Source organism: Ptychodera flava, chromosome 4 (assembly GCF_041260155.1).
Source record: "Ptychodera flava strain L36383 chromosome 4, AS_Pfla_20210202, whole genome shotgun sequence".
Classification (NCBI taxonomy): Eukaryota; Metazoa; Hemichordata; class Enteropneusta; family Ptychoderidae; genus Ptychodera; species Ptychodera flava.
In genome coordinates this window covers 2,956,264-2,977,495 of record NC_091931.1, presented here as the reverse complement: position 1 = coordinate 2,977,495, position 21,232 = coordinate 2,956,264, and the positions used below count along the sequence as shown (strand labels likewise).

Sequence of the window (21,232 nt, the reverse complement as noted above, 5' to 3'; positions counted from 1 at the left end):
TTTGATTCCAGCCGTTGCTTGTGCTACGTCAACACACTCGCAGCGATCAACCCTAGAAATTATCGCACACTATCATCATTTAACGATGGGATAAGGATCACAAAAACAACACCGGTTTCAGGATATGATGATTTCTGTCTTCGTGTGGTAGATGGACGCAGAGAACACTTAATAGAGCCAAAAACAGCGAAAATTCGAGAAAAGCGTACACACAATCGGGGACTGTGGCATGCAGGACAAACCCAAGCTACGCATTATCACGTGACTGCCCCTCGTATCGCGGTTTGGCTGTGCGGTCCAGGTGATTGACACCTTTTACAATAGGCGTTTCCAGACCGGTGGATAGAGGGACTGTGGTCGACCTGAAATTTGACACTGTGATCGACGTAGCGTTTCAAAAGTACGAAAAATGAGACCAAGTAATTGTTTGTTTATTTAGATTTGATCTAAAACCTCCGGCAACCAACAGACAAAGTCCTACTCTTTCGCAGAAAATCAACGTTTTCAAGCGTAGACTCCCGCGTAGACTTTCCCTTCCGCTTAAACCACGGCCCCTCCACAAAACGCGATGTAGATCTATGATCGACTATGGATGGATTGACGTGGCGTTTCAAAAGTATGAAAAATGAGACTCAGTAACTTTTGGTTGCTTTACATATTGATCAAAAACCTACCCATCAGACAAGGCCCAACTCTTACGCAGAAAACAAAAGCTCTGAAGCGTCGACTTCCTCTTCCGCGTTTGAGACTTTCTTCTCTTTCGCGTTTGAGAGAAACAAACGTCGGCTTTATTCGGAAATGGCCGGCTATTGGTGGGCGTAACGTCAGTCCAATCGTAAGCTGAACCCGATGTGAACGTCGGAATAATTCGGGCTGTAGTCGGGAAAGCAAGGATGACCTCGAGAGCGATTCCCAGTACAGTACGTTCGCAGATCGCGGTACTACAGGCTGATACTAGATAGCAACAAGTTCACCGCGTAAATTGCTAGATTACATATAGCCACATAGGCACTTCTGAAATGTTATCTCCGGCTTGCAAGACAACAATATCAAAATATTATTATCAAAACCAGAATTTCGGGGCTAGAGAGCGAAACATTGCTGAAAAGTAGCCGGCAAAAATACGGAAGTAGCCGGTCAATTTGGCCGGATTCCGGCTAAAAATGAACACCGCGGATTCAAACAGAGAGGCTTGTTGCGATGGACAAGTAGCCTTTGGCTTTTGTGACCAGAAAAATAAGTGAGTGTTCATTGATAATTCAAGACTGGATCCGTTGACACCAAAGTTTGCTCGTGACTTTCATTGCATTGCATGCACCTTTCCACAATGTGAGTCTGAACTGAAATTGAAAGAGTACGTTTTAGTAAAAGTCCTGTTTTGTTGTGCTGAAGTCCTGTTTTGTTGTGCTGATTTTCGCTACCGTACTTTCTTTTATAGGGGTATAAACATTCATACAAAAATAGCTTTTCGTATGCAAAATCAGCGTACGTTAATTAACTGCTAGTATTGTTTAAACAGCATTTTATTTGAAAGGGATTCTATAGTACCATTGTTTTTGTAAACTCTTCATGCAATTTTATGAACTAAATGATGACCTCAAAGTAACAGCAAGTGCTGGGCGGCACTTTTAACGCTGGTCGGAAATCCTGAGTGCCGGACAGGGGGGCCATCATCAAGTCAGGCGCCGACTGGCATTGGCCATGCTAAAAGTAGTTCCGGGAGTGCTAATGTTTTGTTGACACTACAAGATAATCTGTTCGCATATGTTGACATAGAGATTAATCCTCTGATAACCAACTCGGGTTACTCGGGTACGCCAAGTTAATGGAGCGTTCCCCTCATGAATATTGCGGTACTCTGAATCATTGAACAAAGAATGAAAAAGGAAATGTAGCATTCAAACAAGTTTACATTGAGATTAATCTAGCCGATGTACATGTATGTTGTTGTCAATTTGTACATAACTATCACTCCTGAAACCAAACACCACATTAATCATTGTTTTGTTAAATGGAAACACTTAAAAATTTCATGCTCAAAGCTGTCGTCACATATTTTAATATTTTGATTATTATGTGTAAAATGTAGTCACTTTGAGGTACAGAAACTACTCAAATTTTCACCTTTGTTTGACATATTAAAGATCATTTCTCAAGCAGATTGGAAAATATAATGGTTTTTCAAGATGCCAAAATATTTTCAATCATGAATTTTGCTCAAAAATTTTATATATGTTTGAAAACAACAACATGTTATTACTTTTTCATAATCATCCACGTCCAATTCTAATTTTCAGTCTGATATACATCAAAAAATAACTGGGCAGACAATAGTCTTAGTCAGGGATGAGTAAATGAAATTGATGTGAAATAGAGTATTTGTTATGGTCAGGAAGATATTTTGTGAGTTAAAGAACACTCCTGTTTGATTGATGTTTTGTTATGTGATGTGTTTGACAAAATCACTGCATTTCTATGTCTTGTAAGGCTTTACAGAAAATGTGTGAGTCCAAGATCTAATCTGATCTGATTTGATCATTGTGTCAACAGGTTCTTGTAGCTGCTCTGAAATTTTTCCTTGGTAAAGATGAAGATGAAGATAATGATTCCAGTGATGATAGTGATTCTGATGTAAGTACTGATGTAGTTGATCTAATCATAGACAGTAGAGGTGGTCTTGCCCCTATACCGTCCATGATCTAAAGACATATTATTCAAACCAATAGAGCCGTGAATCATTGGTTTAGACAGGCACACATATCTATCTACATAAGAGTTATTACAATTCACCTCAGAGATATTTCACATTTGAGAGAGATGTAAACTCTTATGTTCAAATCTTTTATCTTTTCTTTGTAGGATGACACTCCCACGGCCAAACAAATTGTTCTCAAACATGGTGTGAACAAGAAAACCAGAAAAAGAAAAAAGAAGTTTGAGAGAGCAATGAAATTAATAAAGGTGATATAACTTTTCTCTTTGTGTATTCATATGTGATATGGTGAATCATCATGGTGTCACATCATGTACATATATTGTGTGTTGATTAATGTCATTGGGTCAATCATAGTTTCTAGGTTGTATGGGTCACCCCATTGATATTTGTTGCTAGGTACATCATTGTTGCTAGGTTGTTTGGGTCACTTGGCAGGTTGATGGACTAATATCTGACAGTAGAATTGCTTCTTAATAGTTTCCATATCACAAAAAATGGAAGGGTTTGTGAAGGGATGGAATTGATGACATACTGGTGATCAGTTATTACTATTCCAACATGATCTGTGGATTGCATCAGCAAAGGGCATTTCAAGGATTTATTTTGTTAAAATTATTATGCATTATCACATGTACAAGCCAAGTTTGTCGTCTCTGAACAAAAAATACAGGATTTATTCTCTGGTCGTTCTACATCACGACAACTGCATCTCTGTCATCAATTTTGGTGCATCGGACTGGTATTTCTCCTGTGATCAAAATGTGTCTGACATGAAACTATCGTAAACATTCATCATGATTATTTGAGTCTGACAAAATACATTCAATAGGCAAATTTTGAGTCCTAGTGCTTTAGTTTTGTCGCCAATATGGGGGTTTGTATTCGTATAGACCCGGATGATGCCTGAACTTTCGACGCACTGTGTGCTTTCATGCGGTAGACATACAGCTTCTACTGCAACAAGGGGGTCAAGTGCGGTATCCAGGCCTCCAAAAGTCATGTAATGAAATCGATATTTGCTCAGACTATGACAATAATAATCTGAGCAATGAAAAGACAATAGTGTACCGCCTGTGCATTCCTAAAGGAATTTACGTGAATTATTTGCGGAAACAACGAACTCGAAGCTGGTCCCATTACTGTGGGTTCCGTAAACATTGTAACCAGGGTCAGGCGCGACATTACACAGTGTTTGCGCCGTCGAGTTTCAGCCGACTTTTGATCCCGGTAAATTTCTAGGCCAATGCTATCTTTGAAACAGTGTATAACTTTGCGGAAGGTACGTGTAGACCGAGAGGTCGTCTGGCATTTGCTCCATACATGAACATGATTGCCGTATTCCTTGCACACGCGACGGACAACTGGAAATGATTGACAACTTGCCCACGGCATATTGATATTATTCCTAAAGTAGTTCAAAAGTTTAAACATGGAATCCTCACTAAAAGCTTCTTTTACTTTGCAAAAAATAATAAAATTCTTGGCTTGTGCATGTGATAAGTATATTATTCCCTAATATCTTTCTTCATTCAGCTTGGAAAATACTTGTGACGTAATGACTGTGTCACCACTCATCTTCAACTCATGGTAACACGGTCATTACATCACTCGTATTTTCTTTGCTGAACGAAGAAAAATTTTAGAGAATAATATCTAATTATTGTACATAACATGGTTTATTTTCATAAAAATAAACTTTATGAATTTGACCTTATGTAAAAATTGACTGAAGTTTTGTTGTGGTCAAAGGTCAGCAGGGCACCTAAATGTGCATGTGAATTGGACTCAGTGCCCTCACTTGCATTGTATTATACAAAGTATACTGTAGTCTATTGTTTAAGGAAGTCTATAGTTTACGGCAATAGATGTAGAATAAAACCTGATACAGTAGACCATTACTTTATTTTCTTTCTCACATGAACAGGAAAGCAATGTAAAACTCCTGACATGCTTACTATTTTTCTCTACTCAGAAACACAAGAAGAAAAGAAAAGTGGAGACTTTTAATTTCTCAGCATTACATCTAATCCATGATCCCCAAGGTAAGTAGGCAGATTCATAGCGTTCATCAAACAGCCATACTGCATTGATTATGACAAGAACTAGATGTCAAAATTATGATAAATCTAAACAAAGTGTATTCATATATTGTACATTATGGTTGAACTATTTGTATGTCCAAATAGCTGTAGGGTTTTCTGTCAGTTCAACATGGCCTTTCAGTTTACAAACAAGTATTACACATACTTGTTTGTAAACTGAAAGACCATGTTGACGTGAGTAGTATACGACAAAATAGTACAACTTACATGTAAATACTGAAGAGATCACTTTTCCCCAATTATGACATGATTCCCCATTTTCACATTTTATGTGTGTTTTTTTTCCAGATTTTTCAGAGAAACTTTTCAAACAGTTGGACTCTTCAACAGAGAGATTTGAAGTCAAAATAATGATGATGAATCTCATATCCAGGCTTGTTGGAATACATCAACTGTTTTTGTTTAATTTTTATCCATTCCTCCAGCGATATTTGCAGCCACATCAGAGAGGTATGTACTGAGTACCACTTTAACACATAGATCTATACCAGCCATAGGTATGTGTTAAGTACCACTCTACGTCATAGATCTACATGTATACCATCATATTTTTGCTAGTTTCTACCTTCATAGCATTTTCTGTGACTGTATGGTATGTAGAAGTGTTTTCTGTGACTGTATGGTATGTAGAAGTGTTTTCTGTGACTGTATGGTATGTAGAAGTGTTTTCTGTGACTGTATGTTATGTAGAAGTGTTTTCTGTGACTGTATGTTATGCAGAAGTGTTGTCTGTGACTGTATGTTATGTAGAAGTGTTTTCTGTGACTGTATGTTATGTAGAAGTGTTTTCTGTGACTGTATGTTATGTAGAAGTGTTTTCTGTGACTGTATGTTATGTAGAAGTGTTTTCTGTGACTGTATGTTATGTAGAAGTGTTTTCTGTGACTGTATGGTATGTAGAAGTGTTTTCTGTGACTGTATGGTATGTAGAAATTTTTCTGTGACTGTATGGTATGTAGAAATGTTTTCTGTGACTTTATGGTATGTAGAAATGTTTTCTATGACTGTATGGTATGCAGAAGTATTTCTGTGACTGTATGGTATGCAGAAGTGTTTTCTGTGACTGTATGGTATGTAGAAGTGTTTTCTGTGACTGTATGTTATGTAGAAGTGTTTTCTGTGACTGTATGGTATGTAGAAGTGTTTTCTGTGACTGTATGTTATGTAGAAATGTTTTCTGTGACTGTATGTTATGCAGAAGTGTTTTCTGTGACTGTATGGTATGCAGAAGTGTTTTCTGTGACTGTATGTTATGTAGAAGTGTTTTCTGTGACTGTATGTTATGTAGAAGTGTTTTCTGTGACTGTATGGTATGCAGAAGTGTTTTCTGTGACTGTATGTTATGCAGAAGTGTTTTCTGTGACTGTATGGTATGTAGAAATGTTTTCTGTGACTGTATGGTTTTCTGTGATCGTATGGTATGTAGAAGTGTTTTCTGTGACTGTATGGTATGTAGAAGTGTTTTCTGTGACTGTATGGTATGCAGAAGTGTTTTCTGTGACTGTATGGTATGCAGAAGTGTTTTCTGTGACTGTATGGTATGTAGAAATGTTTTCTGTGACTATGGTCTGCAGAAGTGTTTTCTGTGACTGTATGGTATGCAGAAGTGTTTTCTGTGACGGTATGGTATGCAGAAGTGTTTTCTGTGACTGTATGGTATGTAGAAGTGTTTTCTGTGACTGTATGTTATGTAGAAGTGTTTTCTGTGACTGTATGTTATGCAGAAGTGTTTTCTGTGACTGTATGTTATGTAGAAGTGTTTTCTGTGACTGTATGTTATGCAGAAGTGTTTTCTGTGACTGTATGGTATGCAGAAGTGTTTTCTGTGACTGTATGTTATGTAGAAATGTTTTCTGTGACTGTATGTTATGCAGAAGTGTTTTCTGTGACTGTATGGTATGTAGAGTGTTTTCTGTGACTGTATGTTATGCAGAAGTGTTTTCTGTGACTGTATGGTATGTAGAAGTGTTTTCTGTGACTGTATGTTATGTAGAAGTGTTTTCTGTGACTGTATGCTATGTAGAAGTGTTTTCTGTGGCTGTATGTTATGTAGAAGTGTTTTCTGTGACTGTATGTTATGTAGAAGTGTTTTCTGTGACTGTATGGTATGCAGAAGTGTTTTCTGTGACTGTATGTTATGCAGAAGTGTTTTCTGTGACTGTATGGTATGTAGAAGTGTTTTCTGTGACTGTATGTTATGTAGAAGTGTTTTCTGTGACTGTATGTTATGTAGAAGTGTTTTCTGTGACTGTCTGTTATGTAGAAGTGTTTTCTGTGACTGTATGGTATGCAGAAGTGTTTTCTGTGACTGTATGGTATGTAGAAGTGTTTTCTGTGACTTTACGGTATGTAGAAATGTTTTCTGTGACTGTATGGTCTGCAGAAGTGTTTTTCTGTGACTGTATGGTATGCAGAAGTGTTTTCTGTGACGGTATGGTATGTAGAAGTGTTTTCTGTGACTCTATGGTATGTAGAAGTGTTTTCTGTGACTCTATGGTATGTAGAAGTGTTTTCTGGTGACTCTATGGTATGTAGAAGTGTTTTCTGTGACTGTATGGTATGCAGAAGTGTTTTCTGTGACTGTATGGTATGCAGAAGTGTTTTCTGTGACTGTATTGTATGTTAGAAATGTTTTTTGTGACTGTATGGTATGTAGAATGTGTTTCTGTGACTGTATGTTATGTAGAAGTGTTTTCTGTGACTGTATGGTATGTAGAAGTGTTTTCTGTGACTGTATGTTATGCAGAAGTGTTTTCTGTGACTGTATGGTATGTAGAAATGTTTTCTGTGACTGTATGGTATGCAGAAGTGTTTTCTGTGACTTTATGGTATGCAGAACCATGCTTTCTCAGACACTGAAATGCACATTACATTTTCATTATTCTTTATGATTCACACTGTCTTTGTCTTTATCAAAACAAGTGCATTTCCATTCAACCTATTAACTGTGAAAATCTTCATAATTTGGCAAGGTATAATCCTGCTCATTGATAATGCATGTTCGGATCATTAGGATTGGTGTCAGCAAAGACAAATGTGAGACAGAAGTGATTATGTTTCATATCTGTATCTGATGGCATTAATTAATAAAACAATGTGATTGATATTACACCAGTCATCTGTAATTAGTACCAAGTATAGACAGTTGTTCTGAAAAAATGATGCAAACAAGAATTTGACATTTGTTTTCTAATAGAAATACAGAATTGACATGGCTGATCACAATGTGTCTGGTTCATTATATGATTTGTGTCTCTTTCTATTTTCAGAGGTCACCAAACTATTACTTTTTGTTGCACAATCTAGTCACGAGTTGATACCACCAGATATTATTCAACCAGTCCTGATGAGTATTGCTAATAATTTTGTAACTGAGAGGAACTCCAATGAAGTGATGGCCGTTGGGTAAGATCTATTCAAATATCACCCGAATTTTGTGATGCATGAATGTTCACAATTTTGAAAGAATCTTTTACCATTGATAACAATAATCGTGATGTCATACAGAGACATTGATTCCTCAATGAACAAACAATTATATTTGTTTCCAAATAATATTAAATTATCAATTGTGTCATTGTTAATAAAAATCAATCTGGATGTGAGTGTACATGCATTTCTATACACTTATGGAACATATTGAAGGCAACACACAAATCACAGTCTTGTTTTGTCTGTGAACACCTTCATGCTGTACAAGTTCAACTGCTATTGAAATCTTGATATTTTGCGATGTTATTACATGTAGTCTTGTCTTGTCTTTACCAGTTCAATTTTTCGTGAAATCTTGATATTTTTTTCAATGTTTACATTTCTTGTCTTTGGACACCTTCATGCTGTACCCTTATGAAAATTTTTAGCCTGCTGCACAGTGTTCCTGCACAGGTGCGGCACTAGTGCAACAGACAATTACTGTAACTCAACTGTAAGGCGACTTTTTCGCATGCAAATTAGCTGCTGCCGCACAGGCGCAAGAAATGATAAAAACAGTAACTGTGCGGCAGCTTTGTGCAGGAACTGTGCAGCAATATACAGCAGGTTGCGGCAGCTCTGCTGTAAGGCGATTTTTCTCATGCAAATTAGTTGCTGCCGCACAGGTGCAAGAAGCAATGAAAACAGTAACTGTGCAGTAGCTTTGTGCAGGAACTGTGCAACAATACAACAAGTTGCAGCAGCTTTGCTGTAAGGTGATTCTTTTGCATTATACACATTAGCTGCACTGAGCAAATATATAATGCAAGAAATGCTGAAAACAGTAACTGCAGTAACTTTGTGTTGGAAATGTGGAAGCCTGTGTTTGCACAATAGCCCTTTGAACTACAGAATACATGAAAGACTGTGCAGGAACTTCACAGAAAATTGTGGCATCTTGCAGGACAGCTACCAGGAGTAGGTAAAATTTGCGGCAAATTATTTTGCATGTTACTGCAGATTTGCCGCAAACCACAAAATGCAAAATTTCCTCATAAGTTGGCATAATTCCACAGCAATCAGCTCTTGGATAAACTTTTACCAATGTCAGCAACAGTAAGAAAACGAAATACATTATTAAATAGACGATAGATACTGAAAACCAAAGAAGCAACACAATTAAGTGACAGCAAAATTCTTGTATTGTACCATAAGTTTCAACGTTTTTATCTTTTCCAAGGATATAATACGTTCAGCTCAGATATGTACACAGAAGTTGTAAAATCGCTTGTGTAAACATGGCCAATGTTAGTGACACCGTTGAAAACCTGACAGACTGTGGAAAGCACAAGATGTGTTTTATTATCCAACTAAGCTCTGAAATACCAGTATCACAAGAAAAAATGGTCAGCGCAAATAAAGTTATTGTTAAATAAAAAGACATAGAGAAAAAAAGATTAAATTCAAATTGTGGTACGATTTATTTTAAATGCCATGTTCATTTCATGCCACAAGTATCTTCAAGAGAATTTCTTTTGACTCGAGAAGTTTCATGTAACATTTACATTACTGTCATAGGCTGCGATTTGGCTTTCTGTTCTCTGAATTTCTTGTCCCTTCCTCACTATGCATTCTGAAAAATACAAATCGTTCAGGGAAGAAAGTCTTTACCGTTTGACCACACATTTAAACATCGCAATTTGATGAAAGACATCAATAATCATTTGAAAAGAGACAAAAAAGTTGAAAACTTGAAGCAAAAAATGCATATACATTTATGATTATTAAATTAATAATGATCAAATGTCAAACAGCGGACAGCTCGCCGTATGTTGTTTACATACCAACGGCGGCGACAATCTGCAAAAATCTCAGCACTTACTGTAACTGTTGTGAAACGAAAGTGAATTCAGTATGAATCAGTACTCAACGAAAATTCATCTGTAGGTAAACATAGCAATACAACGATTACAGAACATTATAGCGATGAACAGACGGACGGTACATTGACTTACCGGTACATTTGAGAATTGCTCGCAGAGGCTGGATGATTCGATCCCGTTCCGGTTGCAGGTCTCTCCGAACCGTGTGTAGATACTTAGAAAACATAGTGAGCATTTTTACTGCTGTTCATGTTCACAAATTTTGAAACCCGTCTATCTCTGGTGCTGTATACACGTTTTTCCAACACTGTGATATCATTTGCCTGGCGATTCCGTAGAAAGATCACGAATTGTCCACTATAACTCCCTAACAACAAGTACACAGCCGATGGTACCAAATCTAACTTCGCGCCGATCAAGCCTCATGACGTTAACGGAAGTGCGATCTGTAAATCATTGCGCGATTTATAATGTAGTCCCGTTTTTAAACGTTGGAATTGACTCTACATTATTCACCAATCCGTTATGTTTTATACTTGATAGAGCACCCAATTTACAAGTATAATGAAACAGGTTATTTCGATCATAGAAAGACTCAAAATAGAGTAAAATTTATTTCAACACGAAGATTCAATATCAATGCGCGAACTGAACTTGATGAACCGTGACCTCAGAGTGTAAACATGTCGGCTGCAGCTCAGCGCTGGACGTTAGCGAAGCAGCGTATTGTATTTTCGTACAGCGGTCAGGATGGAGTGTGAAACACCCCAAAATTGTGCTCGGCAATTATCTAACACTGAAAACATGGACAAAAGCATTGAATATCAATCCAGTCATAACAGAAAGCGAGATTTTGTTAGCGATGACAGGACACAGACTTAGCTTCCAGTGCTGGGCACTGTACGTACGTACCGTATACTGTGTACACTGCTATAGCATGAAGTCTGAACACGTCCACGGCCCTGCTTGGAGCCAAGGTACTAGTAGCGGGTCCTGCGACATTGAAGTTTGTTTGTTTGTTTCTACAATGAAAAGTTCTCATCTGTCGATATCTTTAAGGTACAGATTTGCAGTAACAAAAGTCTACGACGCGTCCTTACACAAGTTACAGACCATCATAGATTTCGTTCGAAACTGTTTCAGTGCATTTTGGTATCACTCGCAGAAAATACAGAGTTTAACTTGCAAGTCAGACAAGTCCCTGTTTTAAAAATTTGTTTTCCTAAAAATTCAGTTGTCGATTGAACCTTGATTTACCAAACCAGATCGTCGAAGGGGGTACTCATGTAATGATGTTACATGTCACTGCTGTATAATACAGATGTACTCTTTATATCCATCATCCTGCAATGTTGTTGAGTTTAGGCCTGTGTCGCTTTCACCAGCTGAACTGTGCTTTAAAAGCTGTCCATTATCTAACAGTTTTTATAATTTAAAAGTTGGATTGTCTGTTATAAAAATAAATGAATGCAAAATATAAATGAAAGGTCAGTTTTGTTTTCTTGAATATGACTGGTCACGAAGTGCAATGGTACACTGTACTCCCGGTAATGAAATAGTCGGCAATGTGCCCATCATGTGTTGCTCCATATTTGCAGCAATAACCAATAACAATCTGTACATGTAATGTCATTTCTGGCACACAAGCTGCACACTTTGATGGCCTGCTGCACACAAGCTGCACACTTCAAGGTCTGTTGTACACAAGCTGTACACATTTTACATTTGCCGCACACAAGGTGTACAGTATGGAGATTATTGCACAGAAGCTGCACAGTTTTGTCTCCTGCTGCACAGTTTCTGCTCAGATTAACACTGTGCAGAAACTGTGCAGCTAGCTGCATTTTCCTGCACAGCCTCTCTTGCACAGCTTTCCTGTGCAGCACTAGTGCAGCAACTCTACGGCAGAGCTGCCGCTAGTCTACAGCAGAGCTGCCGCACAGTTTCATTTTCATAAGGGTAGCAGTTCATTTTCTATTGAAATCTTTGTATTTTTTCCAAAGTTTTACATGGTACAGACTGTACCTAAGACTGAAAGGGTTGTCACCCCTTGAGGGGGGAGTGTAGAGAGCGCCCTCAATGACAAATCTTTCTGTCTAACTCTACTTCTGAATATTGATATCAACTGAGAGTATGCAGAAAGGTAGAATCATTCATGTCTGGTGATGTAGTTGTGATGCATTCTCATGTAATGTTTTATATAGGCACTTGGCTGACAAAGCTAATGTGGTCAATGGGAATGATTGTACAGAGACTAGATTTTAATGAACTTTGTAGATGGTGTTGAACCATTACAACTATCTGTTTTATTTATTGATTTATTTTGAAGTTATTATAATTATTTTACAAGTCAATTTTCTTGACTTTTTGGTGTAATATACTGTATCACTAGCCAGCTAGAAATTAACATCATGAAATCCTTGTATTTTGCAGAATAAATGCCATTAGAGAAGTGTGTGCAAGGTGTCCTCTGGTGATGACTCCAGATTTGATGCAGGATTTAGCTCAGTATAAAAGCAATCGTGATAAGGCAGTTTCAACAGCAGCGAGGTCATTGATACAGTTGTACAGAACAGTTAATCCAAGTCTTCTTGTCAAGAAAGACAGGGTAAGCAGCTATTAAAGCTATCTGTATGTCATCAAGTATATTCTACATGTACATATATCATGGAAATCATTAAGCTCCAGAGTGCTTGAGGCTTGGTACTGCTATCATTATCATATGTATGTCTATACTTATGTGTATATGTAGACAGTGTTCATGTGTCCAAACATTTATGACATAATTAACTCAAAAATTATATAGAGTGTGGGTGCTTGTTACAAAATTTCATACTGAGATTTGTATGGTTTTCTGTGCATAACAAATTGTAGTAAACTCATTTGCATAAAGAAAGGTATGCTTTGTGTTCTCCAAGGTCGCTATTGCTGATTCTTGTACAATTAGACAATGAGTACACAAGACTAGCTACAAACAATGTTGTCTTAGTTTTAGAGGTGTTTGCTGTGGTAAATTGCCACATGTGACCGTAATTTGAGTACAGAAATGCTTTCCGTTTAATGAAAGAAATAATAAATAAGAACAAGGTAAAGATCACACTTTGTTACCAGCCCTTGCCTTGGGCTGGTGCTGATAATGCTATAATATTGATGATATCCTCACTTGGACTCTGACATCATCAATATTTCCATCATTAGCACAATTGTTTTGACAGACAACAAATTGTGATCTTGCCCTTGTTATCATCCATTATGTCATTGTTTACTACATAATTATATTTATGTTACAAATACAGAACCTAACTGTAATGCCATGCTAAATATGAAAGTTAATTTCCTTCCTGTATGATGTCATGTGTCTGTTACTGTGACATGATAGTTAAATTGTTGAAATACCATGTATTCCAACCAGGGTAAACCTACTGAATACAGTGAAGAGATTACGGTGAAAAAATATGGAGAAGTGATTGCCCCTGATCATGTTCCTGGTGCTGAAGTGTTAGTAGAGAATGCTCATGATGATCACCAAGGTAACGTGCTATTTGTATGTTAGATTAGATTACGTAATTTCATGCAGTACGTATTGGTGCAGAAATGTTGAAAATTTGAATTGAAATTTTATCTTTGCACTTAGGACACATTCATAGGACACTCACAGTTTCCTAAATGCTTGTCTTTTCATTGTGAACAACTCTGACAGTTTTCTCTATACTTTACAACATTCTTTCAGAATTAAACAAGAGTTTTGAATAACTTTTCACGGCACCCAAGCATGACAAAATAGGCAGATACACTTATAAGTGATATTTCTCTGTAAGGTGCATGTAGAACTTAATCTAGCATTGATTGTAGGAGATACTGTCAATGAAGCCAGTGACTATTTCACGACATAAAAAAATAGTGTTGCTTTATTTTTCAAAGTAGGTACTACAAAATGCAGCATAATGTGAGCACTCCTGTAGCTATTTGATTGAAAGCCAAGGGCAATCTTTATGACATCACTGGTACATATATGTACTATTCTTGACAAGTGTACAACAACATTTAAAAAATTTCATTTGTAGAAAAAATGGTAACATCAAGGTTATTTATTCAACAAGTGAGGAGTCTAACCTTACTGTCACTGTATGCATGTGCTTAGTGAACTTGAAGACTATTTCATCAAGCGTATGCTTGTACATGTCAGTCTGTTTTTTACATCAATGTTTGACTGTAAATCATTGACAATGTTTCATAAATTTTCAATAAGGCTTATCCGTAAATTATTTACCAAGTAGCTAGAAATATTGTGACATTCCTACCTAATTGCACATATTACAATACCATGAAGTGGAAATCACAAAGATGTGTGTATGAGAAAAATACATACAATCTCAGGCATCCATAGTGACATGGGCAGAGCTTTCAAATTATGCAAGACTGCAGACAAAAATACCGTTTGTGCAAAGTGTTAAGGATTGTCACAGTCATGCTTGAATAGCTTTTCATCCTTGTGATTTCTTTTAAAACATTGAACTTGGTGTTTACAAAGTAATAATGTAGTGATGATGTATCCTGTTATGTCAGGTTGACAAGTGAGAAGTAAGATCGATGAAGTGGTCATTTTTCTTACTGTCATTCCTTTTTGTTCAGATAAAAATGCTCTGGATGTAACAAATGATGGAAAGAACCAAGAGGAGGATGAGGAAGATGACAATGACGACGACGATGATGATGATGACGATGATGATGATGACAGTGATGGTAGTTGGCAAGATGTAATACATTCTGATGATGAGGTGGAAATGGAGTCAGATAATGAAGTACCTCTTGAAGAGAGACAAAACAAAGCGGCAGATGTCACACAAACTAGAATTCTAACTCAGGAAGATTTCAAACGAATCAAAGTAAGACAACTGCAGAAGGAAATGAACACGGGTAAAAGCAAAGGAAGCGGAAAATCCAAAAAACGAAAACACATTGAAATCAAGGAAGACTCACAGCAAAGGTAAGAGTTTGGTTTCCCACAATGCCATTCAAGACTCACATTCTTCTTAGGTCTGGAATATTTCAATGCAGATGTAGTAATATAAGTTTGCTTATCTAGGTTTAATGTTTGCAAAGTACATGTTTGTGCAGTAATAATGAGTGAATGCATCATTGATGACACAGGAGATGAGTGATGTCATAAAATGATTGGAGAATGTGAATGTATGGCAAATATACATTGTAGTGTGACTCCTCAAACTGCAGTCAGACGATTGCAAAACATAAAATCATATCGTCTTTTGAGAAAAGCTGTCATTGCTCTTGTTTAATGGTTTGAGTGTTTCTATGACAATGCTCTCATTGATATAAACCAAGTAGAATTACCACTGATTTTTCTGACCATTTCATCACCACTTCCTGATCAAATTTCATTTACAGTGCGGAACTTGTCAATTTGAAGAACATTGAAGTTGTGAATAAACGCCCTAGACATGATAAAGAAGCCAGGCTTGCAACAGTCATGGTGAGTTCTTATCTCAGTTTCCTACAACAATATCAGCTACAGCCACATAGCAGATATCCTACAACGATATCAGCTACAGCCACATAGCAGATATCCTACAACAATATCAGCTACAGCCACATAGCAGATATCCTACAACAATATCAGCTACAGCCACATAGCAGATATCCTACAACAATATCAGCTACAGCCACATAGCAGATATCCTACAACAATATCAGCTACAGCCACATAGCAGATATCCTACAACAATATCAGCTACAGCCACATAGTAGATATCCTACAACAATATCAGCTACAGCCACATAGTAGATATCCTACAACAATATCAGCTACAGCCACATAGCAGATATCCTACAACAATATCAGCTACAGCCACATAACAGATATCCTACAACAATATCAGCTACAGCCACATAGCAGATATCCTACAACAATATCAGCTACAGCCACATAGTAGATATCCTACAACAATATCAGCTACAGCCACATAGTAGATATCCTACAACGATATCAGCTACAGCCACATAGCAGATATCCTACAACGATATCAGCTACAGCCACATAGCAGATATCCTACAACGATATCAGCTACAGCCACATTGCAGATAACCTACAACAATATCAGCTACAGCCACAGCAAATATCCTACTTCAATATCAGCAACAACCACATAGCAGAAAGTTGTAAGAAATTGTTGTAAGAAAGTTACACCAGAAAACACTTGACTTCAAGTTTTATGAGTGCAACTGTGTTGAACTGGTAATGGGGAATTTGCACTGGCATTTGGATTTGTCTAAAACAACACAAGAATATTATATTTCATCCCATTCTGTCAGCTGAAATCAATTCTGTGAACATGAAGTATTTGTACTTTATAATCTTCTGCAGCATTTATGGTAATGTGCACAGCAATTTACATGTTAAAATATCACATTACAGGAATAGAAATTGAGAGTTAGATGTCCTTAGGACCTACACAGAGTTAAATTGCAACTGTTTTGAAAAGGAGATTTCTTAAACAAATCTGTAACTTATTTTGAGTATTTTATCTTTCTTTTTCAAATCAGGCTGGACGCGAAGGCAGGCAGAAGTTTTCTTCCAAGCAGAAGAGACAAAACCCTCACGCCAGTACAACAAACAAGGAGAAAAGGAAAAACAAAGCATTTATGATGGTGAAGCAAAAAAGGAACATTAGACAAAAACAAAAACGGTCCTTTCGTGAGAAACAGGTATGAGTTTGAATGAGTAGGAGGAGGTACTGTCCAGAATAGTGTCAGGCTATAGTGAAAATTGAAACATGGAGTAAGGTTTTACAAAGACATTAGCATAACATGTATACATGGTGTGCAGTCAATATTGATATGTTAGATGGTGTACAGTTAATGTTCATATTGCATTTTGTTGCCAAGTATTAATCTTACTTTTGACTTATACTTGCCCTATCATTCTCCATCTTGTTTTCAATTTGTGCGTGTATCAGATGGCTACATTTTATGTTTTCAGATTCTGTAATGCAGCATTTTATGTAGCTTGGAACAGAAACACATCTTATCTCAGACATAGCCAATCACTAAGACACAGCCCAGTCACACATATCTGTGCACAATTTGCATAGTGGATCAAATTTGTGTAACATAATGAATTGCTTTTCCTTGTTTTGCAGATCGCTCTGAGGAATTCATTACTGAAAAAACAGAAAAAGAAGAAACGTTGATATTTTTAAAATTCATACATGTATGCCCGCCAGAATATCAGAATGTTGATGGCAAGACATTGAAAACCATGAGAAAACCAATAAATTTGCTGTAATGTATCACAACTGTTGAGACAAACAATATAAAATTAACTATACATGAATGTACAATGACAATGAACAGAACTTCTAGTAATGGTTCCTTGGTGTAAATTGATTGTACAAAACACAGTTGGCTTTGATGGTTGGAACAAAATCATCCTTGAACAAAAGCTGTATGCTTTTCAATAAATATATATGACTTATGAAATCTAATGATAATCTTGTAATCCTGGTGTGAATATTGTCCATGACATACACAATTAGTGATCCATATGTGGCCTTGACATTGTAAGTGACAATTTCAAAAGACTTACACCTATTTCAGAAATTTCAAAAGACAACTATTTCAGAAAAGTGCATGCCCACATATTTCTCTGCACAGTACCTGACATTCAATGACAAATACTCAGCATGGTACTGCATCTCACATCCTTGCAACATTCGCGTTCAGTTCTGTAATCTACAGCCCAAAATAATCAAGTATTGAAGTTAATTTCAATTTTAAGGATTTTTGCACTTTGTGGATCAAGGGTCATCAGATTGTAGGTCAAATAAAACAACATATTTAATGAATGCGTCTGATATTGGTTGCTAGTTTCAGAAAGTGCGACATCGATAGGCAAATGACCAGATAGCGGACCGACTATCCTTATCATGTATTTGATTGTTGATGAGAAATGGCAATGCTCCAGTCTGACCGTTCCTCAATTCTTTAAGGCTTATATGTCATGCATCAATCATCGCTGCATAAAATCAAAGATTACTATCAATACGTATTCTGTGAGATTGATATGAAAAAATAAGATCGTAACACCAATTTCTCTCATTATATACTTTGTCTACTAAATGTTACCTACTACACATACACTAATAAAACTATACTCTTACTTTTGGGCGGCTATCACTCATCAAGGAAGCGTGACATATTGTTTAACATACTCCAGGTCTATATATTCAGTGACCGTTGATTTCTTTTTCACTCCTGCCATATTCAAATAAAACTTTTTTTTTTAAATCGCCGATAAAATGTAGTTGATGACCGTTAATATATTGACTGTCTATTAGCAGCTTCTATACCGAAATGATCTCCATGACAACTGAGATAATGTGTATCAAAATCTTATATGGGTATTCAAGTTCACATCACAATTTCATTACCCTGTTTTGAAATTGCTCCAGCAAAACAATAGAAGATATACTGAGATTTAGTCACTAAGAATTATTACAAATGATTTATGATAATGTTTATTAAGATTTTTAAGCGTTCAAAAGCATTAGTTATCAATACTGCATTGATATAGATAGAACATTAACAAAAACCAAACGCTGAACGATAGTGATTCAATAATGGAAACCTCGTTATTTATTAACAAGGAACAAGAAATACTGTCTTTTTAAATACATGTCAGTTTTGATTGTTAGATAGGGAATAGGTTGATGTCTTGATGGACGGATAAGAACATATCGCAGACTTGTGACAGAGAATATGTACGCTTCTGACTTTGTCAATGTTAAAGGGGCGATCGTTGTACCTCTGCTCAAAGGTTGCCAGGGACCCCTTTCCCTATGACCAATGTAAATACTGTATCTAGGGAACGTTGCGATTGATGAAAGTTGAAACATGTTTGTTAGCAATGAATATCGTAAACTTTATATGTTGCAGCTATGTTGAAGTGATGCATATAGATATCATTCATGAAATACATTGTTTATAAACAAGAAAGTCGCACACGCGCAGTTCCGACGACCACCCCCTTTAAGTTACAGGTAGAAAATTATTCAGTGTAGCTTTTGACACAAAAACAGATGATGTCTTGAAACAACTGTTTTTACAAAGGAAATTACTTAGCATTAAAATTAAGTGACTCAGGCAGGTTTTCGATGTTCTGCTCTCCTTTTGCTATATAGGAAGGTACACACTTTTATCTAGACATTACAAACTATTATGTGGCAAATGACCAATCAAAGTGCTTTCGAGGTTTGTATCTATTCAAGGGGCCCTTCATGACGATCATACTACGAATCGCGTGGTGAGGGCATTGAAGTACAGGGAAATTGTTGAGTAAATTCTAAAAATCACATTCTAGAACTGAGTTTATGAAATGATTTATTTATAACGAAAGAAAGTAAAGTATTATACGTTTTACAAATCCATCACAAGGCCGTGGCCTTACGTCTAGAGCTCGAGCTTTTATATAAAAGCCCTTCGGCTTTTTAAGGAATAAATTATTCAAATGAAGTCTGATATTCAAAGTTGAATCAATAAGAGTTTTATTTTTTAACATTCACGTCCTTCATTTTTCGACCTGCGGAACGTTGCAGTCAAAACCTGCGTGCATATTTTAGTCATACCATCGAGAATTCGCCAACTTGTGACTAAGGCCGTGTCATTTTAGTCCAGGAAATTCAAATCAAAATGTCAAAAATAGTCTCTTAAATGCCGTAAGCGCCCACACGCTAGCTGATAAAGTATATTTGGTTGATACTACTCGCAAATACGCCTATCCGGACTTCCAAAAAGAAATACTGCAGCCAAAAATTTAGTTCGGTGACACTCACCTCACCGAAATCGATGGGAACATAGTCATACTGCCAGTCTGAAACAACCGGAGAATTTCTGTTTTCAGCCCAATCTTTCCAAACCTGAGCAACCCATTTCGTTACGACTGTGTAGTTTTTGGTACTCTCGTTTCGCGAATATCTGAAAAATTACTTTCGTTTGTTATCACACGGTGACCATGCGACAGAAGCAGAGTGTTGGCACGACTGCAGCGGATTTGAACTGAAGCATCGTATAGAAGGAGACAGGTGGCGACACAATACACATGTAGCACATCTGTTGCGCACTGCCTTGCATGAAGATTGGGCCAATCAGAAACAAGTTAGCTAGATTCAAGTACTGCTCAAATACTGAGAAGACCTAAAGTAGCATGTTAATAAGGATGAGCGGTACTGGAATTTCATTATTCAAATGTTGACACAAAAGCTGAACCGTCAGTTTCTTGAGTGAACAGAGAACCGTCAGTTTCTTAAGTGAAGTTCTTTGTGAAACAAGTTGTTGTTGTTGTGTTTTGTTTCGTTTGTTTGTTTGTTTCTTGGACCTGGTGATTTACTTGGCTTGAATGATAACGATTGCTGGAACTGATTTGATGTCATATTCTCAATATCATGAGTTCCTATGTCGTAACAGCTGCGTCGGACGCGAGACGAAACCACGTGCCTGATGCAACGCAATGACTGAGCGACACAAGGAACCATTGATAATAGGCATGTACCGATTTGTCATACACCAATACCGATACCAAGACATCTTCAAGCAACGAGACAACTCTTAAACTTTCGGAGTTGTGTATTTATCCCGCCTTGTGCACAAATATGGAAATATTTATGTGAATACAGGCTACTTTCATATATCTTTACGACGCATTCGATGCTGTAAACACCAATTCTTTTACGACCCTGAAAATGTCCGCATGAACTCGTGAAAAACGTGCCAAAGACTAAATAACCATACGATGATATTAAAAGACGTGATGTTTTGTAGAACGAAACCAGCATTATATTCTGTTTTCACCTATGTATTTACATCCCATCAATGTTGAAAACACTGAGTTCCGTAATGCCTAAACGTGCCAGGAGACTGGTCTTCAGGGGAATGGGTAAAAAATGTACCAATTTGAAAGCAAATTGGAATTATTAGGGTTCTAAATGATAAACCTGTTCACATCAAAATAGGGACAGAGTATCATCGACACTATTTTATTTTACTTCATTGGGGGAAATAAGATCTTGTTTGTCATTCAGGGAATAATTGCGACTAGTGGAAGATCA

At 36.9% G+C, this 21,232-nt stretch overlaps 1 protein-coding gene and 1 long non-coding RNA gene across 2 annotated transcripts in view; one reads left to right on the top strand and one right to left on the bottom strand.

Moving 5' to 3' along the window:
- The window catches only part of LOC139130694 (protein SDA1 homolog), a 30,864-nt gene extending 13,244 nt beyond the window's left edge, over positions 1–17,620 (top strand). The window contains exons 8-18 of the mRNA XM_070696444.1: positions 2,551–2,631; positions 2,860–2,961; positions 4,689–4,758; positions 5,107–5,268; positions 8,088–8,223; positions 12,546–12,720; positions 13,525–13,642; positions 14,745–15,099; positions 15,519–15,603; positions 16,674–16,835; positions 17,270–17,620. Coding sequence (XP_070552545.1) covers positions 2,551–2,631; positions 2,860–2,961; positions 4,689–4,758; positions 5,107–5,268; positions 8,088–8,223; positions 12,546–12,720; positions 13,525–13,642; positions 14,745–15,099; positions 15,519–15,603; positions 16,674–16,835; positions 17,270–17,320 — 1,497 coding nt within the window. The 3' untranslated portion in view covers positions 17,321–17,620. The remainder of the gene's footprint in view (positions 1–2,550; positions 2,632–2,859; positions 2,962–4,688; positions 4,759–5,106; positions 5,269–8,087; positions 8,224–12,545; positions 12,721–13,524; positions 13,643–14,744; positions 15,100–15,518; positions 15,604–16,673; positions 16,836–17,269) is intronic.
- Positions 9,687–10,290, bottom strand: LOC139130695 (uncharacterized). The gene is made up of 2 exons (XR_011551944.1): positions 10,245–10,290; positions 9,687–9,862 (listed from the first exon to the last, which is right to left on the bottom strand). It is a non-coding gene; the product is annotated as an uncharacterized lncRNA (long non-coding RNA).
- Positions 17,621–21,232: the final 3,612 nt, after the last annotated feature.